General features: G+C 37.6%; 1 protein-coding gene across 1 annotated transcript; it reads right to left on the bottom strand.

Moving 5' to 3' along the window:
• Positions 1-382: 382 nt before the first annotated feature.
• LOC149045854 (uncharacterized) lies at positions 383-1,846 on the bottom strand. Its single transcript, XM_089205961.1, has 2 exons — positions 646-1,846; positions 383-387 (listed from the first exon to the last, which is right to left on the bottom strand). The coding sequence occupies exons 1-2, from the start codon at positions 1,844-1,846 to the stop codon at positions 383-385; spliced, it is 1,206 nt and encodes a 401-aa protein (XP_089062087.1).
• Between the last annotated feature and the right edge of the window lie 6,386 nt (positions 1,847-8,232).

Here is an 8,232-nt window from a genome sequence, read left to right as displayed (position 1 = left end):
TTTCATCGGAAGCTTTCTAACTGAGTAGCAATTAAGATAAGAATTAATATGTCACGGATAGATTCTGAGCCGGAAGTCATCGGAGGAAATAACGACGCCTCTTGAAGAGAAGCCTTTTGCATTCTTGATTTATATCTCTTTTGAAGAAAGCATAAGCTATAGGGTTTATTACAGAGTTAATAACTTGTAGAGGTACTTTGCAATAAAAATCGTTACCACATTTGTGACCAGTTAAAAGTAATAAACTACAACGCAAGAATATTCCGTAACACAATAGAAACACACACGTTACCAAAACCACCCATTTTACAACTGAATTGTTTCGAGTTTGAACTTTAACGACACGATGATTAAAATGCAGTTGCGTAGCTAAAGTGTGATCTCAAGCTGTAAACAATAAGAAACATAGATGCAAGGCACAAGGTTGCCTCGAAAAGCAAATACAAATAGCCGACGATAGTCACCGATAGTCATCAATAGAATGAATCGAGTCTAATCGAAAATAGAGCAAAAATAAGAGTGAAAAGAAAAGGAATTCCCCAAGATGTAAAACCATTTGAATGACTCGGTGGCGTTTCATAAAAGTCAAGTATAGATCGTTTTCACGTGACGTCACATCATTTCCGGTCGGCCATATTGGTGTACCACTTTCGATTGCGTAATCCCCGTAATTTTTCCACAAGTCAGCCAAGACCAGATCCCCAGGCAACAACTTATTTAAAATTCCACAGTTCTCAGTTAAATATTTGTCTGATGTTCGTCCTCCCCAAGCTTGGGAAACATAGGAGATTGTACCTTGTAGAGTTATCCCAATCAGCACCTTAACAGTGTTATGGTGTTTGTACGATGACCATGTCTGTGCTCTTGCGAGCAGATTTGATGGTCTATTAATAAATACTTCGAAACAATCAATAATCACGGTAGTTTTGTTTCCAAATGAATATTTAAAACACTGTGGCATAGTTCGCCATAAATCCTCAAGTTCAGGCCAGTTGATAAGTGGAGCTAGGCATACATCTAGCGCTACCAACCAGGATGAAAAAATCCTTGAAACTGTTGAAAAGGAGACATTGAAGCGATATGAAAGATCTTGATGTGGTGCGTCAAGTTTAAGTTTTATCAAAGTCATGACAAACTCTTGAAATGTGGTCAGATTCTGGGACTTGTAAGCAACAAACGGAGAAAAATGTTCGAAAACATTTTGCAGGATATCGAAGGAAGGCAATCCAGTGTAGAATTTAACTTTTTCTTCGTTTTGTACAAATTCCCACCGATCAAATGGTTTCCGGTCAATGTTTAGAGAGCTGAATAAATATTCAAACTCCTCAGTTTGTGTGCCAGCTTCAACTGTTAATTTTTTCTCTTCGTCCTCATTTCCTTCAAAGCTGAGGTTTGAAACCTGTTCACCGGGCTCATTAAGTTTCTGTCTCTTCGCCATTCGCTCTAGTTCTAGCTCTCGTTCTCTCTTTTCAAAAGCCGGCTTCTTCACCAGTTCACGTTCCCTCGCTCTCTCGCTTCGTTTTGCCGCCGCTTCTTTATGATCTGCTCGATCAGTAGCTTTCTTGTGTCCCAAAAGCAATGTCGGAACCCAGTCAATATTAAATTTATCCCAGCTCTTAGCTGCCCTTCCTGAATTAAAATGCTTTTCGCACACACGATCGTTTTCTAAGATCTCTTGGGTCAGATCGTCACTGCTTTTCGCTGAAATCCAACGCGATCTTCTTTCTTCGGATAGTTTCTGTGCCTCTTCGCCTTGATTTGTGACCACAGAAGGCACCCTTGCAAAGTACAACCCTTTATCTCGTCCACTTTTGCTACCACAGCCAAAAATCAGACACAAAACCATGTTCCACGCGAAGGACGCTACTAGTTTGTTAACAATTGAGGTACACCAATATGGCGGCGTAACAACGGTAGTCAAGGAATTGGTCACGTGAGTGAAAACGATCTATTTGAAAGGATTCACCACAGCAATGTAGCGTTCTAGTACTAAAGTAAACAAGTTTGTTCCTGAAGCACAAATGAAGAACACCTATACTCTCATTACATGTAAACTTGCTATTTTATCGGAGATGCACTCATTTACCATGCTACAGAGTAAACGTGAAGGAGCAACAAACATTCCCAAACCAAAATCAGCCACTGCTAAAGACACCACAAATGCGTTGGTTTTGGTGCGAAGAGGAAGATGACAAATCCATTTACAACCACCGTGAGGATGCAGAGAAACCAGCCGAAGATCCAAACCACTGGCTCCCATCAACTCTCAAAAGTAATAAGGACGATGGATATTGTTTAGCTAAGTCGCATTCTGCAAACATTTATGATCTTAGAACATTCTGTCAGACGCCTTCTGCACAGAGTTTGACGTCTGTCATTGGTTTTTAAGAAGAATGAACTAATCAGAAATTGAAAACAAAAGCGGAATATTTTTTACTTCATCATCTGATGTGTTTCATTCGTCAAAACTACAGCAGAGTGCAGATCAGATGTGGAATTGAGAGAATTAGCCCCTATTTGGCCGAGAGCAAAGAGTATTTCAAATGACAATAATTTCAAGCGTAAATCGCCCCCTCTCAATATCAAATGAGTGACGTTTACAATTAAGAACCTTCGAAGCTTTGATTTGTTGTAAAGCAGCGAGAAGCAACTGGAAGCAGCTGCAGCACAAAAGATATGTAGGGGAAATACGAGACGTAATCGAGTTCTTTCTCAACTTTTTGGCGCTTGGCAAGCCTGCAAACCTCTCATTTGCTTATCCTGTTGCTACTTGCCGGGTAGGTGTGTATTCGTCGGTAACTTGATCCGAAATTTCTCTCTCTATCTGCGTGTAATAATATACATGAAAAAATTACGCGTTTCTGACTCGCTGAAAACGAGTGCGTTTTTCATGTAACACGACACGAGTGCAATTTTGTTGTGTTTGAAAAATTTACTAGTGCTTATTGACACTGTAGTGTATTGATTATACATGTACCTATCTTAATTATTGACAACAACCTTAGTATGGGTTCTAAGGTGAGCTCTTTTTACTTAATTCAGTAAATGTACTACTCGCAGTAATCCTACTGTACTGGAAATACCTGCATGCTGTAAAATTAGTATAAGTCAGTAAACTATTATACTTGTATATGTGTAACGTGTTTATCAATAAAGTTCAGTTAGCCTTTGGCAATGAAGAAGGAATAGTCTCTCTATGTCTGAATGACGACACTACAGACACCAAATTGCACTCGACAACATGTTGTTACCTATACTAAAAAATATAAATGAAAAATTTATGTGCGTCTGATTGGCTGAAACCTAGTGCATTTGTCATGTAACACGGGTGCAAAGCTGGAACATTAATACAAATTACAAATAGCGCGTGTGCTTTCAAAATTTCGTTTACCTTGCCTTTGAGAGATACCTTTTTCATGTATATTATTACTGAGTAAAAACATGATTTCTCGTGCAATTTCTTGTAAAACGGCACTTGTAAAATATTCAAATACTACAAATTGCACTCACCCTACGGGCTCGTGAAATATTTGGTCTTTGAAAAGTTCATTCGAATTTAACACCAAATTTCACCCGAAATCATGTCAGTACCAATTTATGCTGTTACCTTCAGGCTGTTCCGTATCATTTGAGGCTAAGAACTCGTTTCCATATTCGTTTTAAACGTCATGCAAGAAGTGTGGGTCAAGTGCACCACCTTTCAATGAAAAGCTGTGTATTAAAAACACGAGCAAAACCTGTCATGAAGACTTTTCACGAAAACTTTACTTTGAACTTTCCTGAAAGCGCTCGCCTTTCTCCGTAGGAGCGGTCCGGTCGATTTCGCTCGAGAAACAGATTTCGTTCATTTCTTGTGTGTTGCAAGACAGCTATGTACTTATATGAATTATATGATTTTTTTCGGCAGTCAAAGTTTACTCGAACTTGTAACTTGTTAAACTTTATCTACAGCTAAATCAGAACAGGTTGATAGTTTGTTAATAAGAGCCCCCTTGATTAAACGCCTTCCTTTCGATGAGAAAGCGCCCAAAAAGATGAATCGTAACATGCTTACTGCAATTTTATATAAATGAAAAAGGGGGTCATCGAGCAAACAAAGGCAAAAGTGAGGCTGTAGTGTTACTATGGTAACCATTTACGTCATGACAAAAAAATAACCTCAAAATGTTAAGAATAATTTGATAATCATATTTTGAAACCATTTTCAAAGGAACGTGATAAGTATGTTTGTATCGATTTTAGTTCGTAAGCTTTCCACTTGCAAGACTGATTCAAAATTCATGAATTTTAATCTTTGGAAATGATTTGATATTCAAATGAGTTTTCTGACTTTGAACGACGGGCTGAATACTAACGACAAGCTTTTCGGTTATTTTTGTGCGATCGTGAGCAATAGACTCTAATAAAAATATCGCGGCAAACGTAGAAATACCACAACTATTGCGTGTAGATAACTTGTCAGTTATTGAAATCGTTGTCCAGATTCAAATTAGACTTGGAAACAGTGCTCGAACAGTAGCCTTGCGAAGAGCCACTGCTAAATTGCAAATTGTCTCATATTAACAATTAGCGCGCTCGAACTCCCTAGAATCGCGATAATCGATTCCCTTGCAATTTCGAAAAAAGAGACCGGTCGTCATTTATCCCCCCTGTGGGGGGAGGAAGAGGAGGCTGGATGATACAGATGCCACAATGGTCATAAGCGATACTAAAAACATGAAGATTGCCCGCGAAAGGCTGCCTCGCAAAATATTCGTTAATAGATCAATAATAAAACTAGGCAAGAAATTGCTTTAGGTTAAGTTTTCAAAGGGATTGTTGTGGGTCGAAAGTCCCCAAAGCACGACCTCTATCTAAGAACTGACGGATACTATATCAACAATATTGCTCACAGCTCGTTGTCAACGTTAAGATTCTAAACATATTTTGTATAGGGGTATCGTCGGATTGAACTACATGTGGTTCAAGCGATCGGGTACAAAACTGGACACATCAATCAACAAGGAATGTGATATGCTTTTACTCTTCTTATTTTATTATGCAAGGCAAACTTGTAATTTTAAGAACCAGATGCTTCTTACATCAAAATACTTGTCAGCTTCAATGGTTTGAAGAAAAAACATCACTCCATAATAAATTTTGCTGCAAATTAAAGTCAAGTATTTCAAAGCATGGAGTGCTTCCGTTGTAACCTGCCGAGAACTCAAAGCCACGTTTCCATTGAATTTCTTTTTAATGGCTGTCCTTAACTACTCTGTTGTTCTTGCGTCGGAACTATTCTGTTGTTTATTAACGTGGCCTTTTGAAGAGAAGCCTTTTGCATTCTCGTTGTATATCTCTTTTGAAGAAGGCATAAGCTATAGGGTTTATTCCAGAGTTAATAACTTGTAGAGGTATTTTGTAATGAAAATCATTACCACATTTATGACCGGTTAAAAGTAACAAACTACAACGCATCATTATTCCGTAACACGATAGAAACACACACGTTATCAAAGCCACCCATTTTACTGCTGACGTGTTCTGAGTTTTAGCTCTAGTGACCAGTTGATTAAACCGCAATTGCTTAGCTAGAGTGCGATCTCCAGAGTTCAGATTGTAAACAACAAAAAACATGGATGCAAGAAAAAAGATTAGAATTACGCACAGGATTATCTCGAAAAGCAAACCCAAGTAGCCGAGCATAGTCTTGGCAAGATCGATTCCACTAGGTCTAATCGACACTAAAGTAAGAGTGAAAAGAAAAGGAATTCCCCAAGATGTTAGAACCATTTGAATGACTCGACGGCGCTTCATAAAAGTCAAGTATTTCAAAGGTTTCACAACAGCAACATAACGTTCCAGTACCAATCCAACCAAGTTTGTTCCAGAGGTGTAAACAATGAAAACCCTTACAAAAATCACGATTAATCCCTCTTTTGAGCTTAGAGGGCATTCGGTTGCAAGGCTGCAGAAAAAGCGTGAAGGAACAGCAAGCATCCCGACACCAAAATCAGCCACTGCTAAAGACACGATGAATGTGTTGGTTTTGGTGCGAAGCTGACGTTTACTGCAGACGAGGAAGATGACAAATCCATTTACAACCATCGTGAGAATGCTGAGGAACCAGCCGAGAACCCAAAACCACGTTTCCATTGAATTTCTTTTAAATGGCTGTCTAGGACTTTTCAATTTCTTTCTTCGGTCAAGCCAAGAGTGTTTTGAAAGGTTTTAAGGATGAAGAATGTAATTGTATTTGTATAGAGTTTTTAATCAACCATCTGGCCTCATCTAGCCCACGCAAGAGTTAATTGCAGTTCAACACTTGTGGATTAAGTGCGTCTCTTTTCTTAAAAAATTGTTTGCTAAACACACAAACAGAAATTAGAAGCATTTCACAAAGACTTATCAAGAAAACGTAACGTTATAAATTTCCTGAAAGCGATCGCCTTTGACAATCTCTCTTGACATACGACAGATGAAGTACATGACTTGAATACTTGTCAAGTAATTCATTTTTAGTCGAACGAAGATCTTCTTTAACGAGCATCTCGGAAATGTTATATCACTGTTACCTACGCTACCAAATGTGAAAAATTTCCAAATGAAAACGGGGAAATTTAAGAGTATTTATATCAGTGAATCTTATATCGGCTTTGACTAACAAAGATGATGGTCAATTCCCTGCTAAATTAAACAGAGCTCATGGGGAGGTTGCACATACGCAAATCGACTGTCGTTGACGAAAAGTCAGGCAATACAGCACTTTTTTCTAGTATTTATCGTTTCAAAGTAATCACGTTATTCATCAACAAGAGCTTAATACTCTAAAACATCGAAGAGAACATACAGTGAAAAACACAGTAAAATTGAGGAGGAAAATGATATATTTTTACTCTGTATTATTAAAATATACAACGCAAGCTCATAGTTATAAGAACCAGATGTTTCTAAGACTAAAATACATGCCAGCCTAAATGATTAATTTAAGAAAAACATTTTCTCCAGTAACTAAAAAACGGCCTCAAAATAATCAATATGTGGCCTTATCAACACTACTTCTCTAAAACAGGTGACTTATCTTTGTTTCATTGAAAGCTTTTTAACTGAACAGCAGTTTAGATAAAAATTCATATGTCACGAATAGATTCTGAACCGGAAGTCCTCGGGATCTAAGGAAAGTTTTAAGTATATGCATCAGCTAATATTTTTCTTGCGTCGGAACTACTCTGTTGTTAAATAACGACGCCTTTTGAATAGAAGCCTTCCGCATCATTGCTTTATATCTCTTTTGAAGAAAACGTAAACTTAACGGTTTAATTCGGAGATTATAACTTGTTGAGTTATTTTCCAATAAAAATCGTTTCCATTTTTACGACCAGTTAAAAATAATAAACTACAACGCAAGAATATTCCGTAACACAAAAGAAACACACACGTTACCAGAACCACCCATTTTACAGCTGATTTGTTCTGTGTTTGAATTTTAACGATCCGATGATTAAAATTTAATTGCCTGGCTACAGTGCGATCTGTAGAGTTCAGATTGTAAACAACAAGAAACATGGATGTAAAAAAGATTAGCATCAAGCACAAGATTTTTTCGAAAAACAAATACAAGTAGCCGACGATGGTCATCGCATGTTCGAATGAATTGAGTCTAATGGACAATAAAGAAAAAGTAAGAGTAAAAAGAAAAGGAATTCACCAAGATGTAAAAACTATTTGAATGACTCGGTGGCGCTTCATCAATGTCAAGTGTTTCAAAGGTTTCCCACGGCAATTTATCCATTTACAACTATCGTGAGTATGCAGAGGAACCAGCCAAGGATCCAAAACCACAATTTCTTTTAATTTCTAGTTTAAGAAAATTTTAAGCAAGAACGTTTTAGGCAAAAAGAATTGTTTATATAAGGGTTTTATAAAACCATCTCGCTCCCATCAACTCCTAAAATGTACTTAGGACAATGGATAATGTTTAGTTAAGTCGCATTCAAGGCTGCAAACATTTCAATCGGTAACTTGATCCGAAATTTCCCTCTCTATCTGCGTGTAATAATGTACATGAAAAAATTACGCGCGTCTGATTGGCTGAAACAAGTCTATTTTTCATGTAAAACGAGTGCAAAGTTGTAACACGAATGCAATTTGTTGTCTTTGAAAAATTTAATTGTGCTTACTAACACCAAATTGCACTCGAAATCATGTTGTTATTTACGCGCTTCTGATTGGCTGAAATCGAGTGCATTTGTC

Source organism: Pocillopora damicornis, chromosome 5 (assembly GCF_964200805.1).
Source record: "Pocillopora damicornis chromosome 5, jaPocDami1.2, whole genome shotgun sequence".
Taxonomy (NCBI): domain Eukaryota; kingdom Metazoa; phylum Cnidaria; class Anthozoa; order Scleractinia; family Pocilloporidae; genus Pocillopora; species Pocillopora damicornis.
This window is presented reverse-complemented; position numbering and strand designations above follow the sequence as displayed.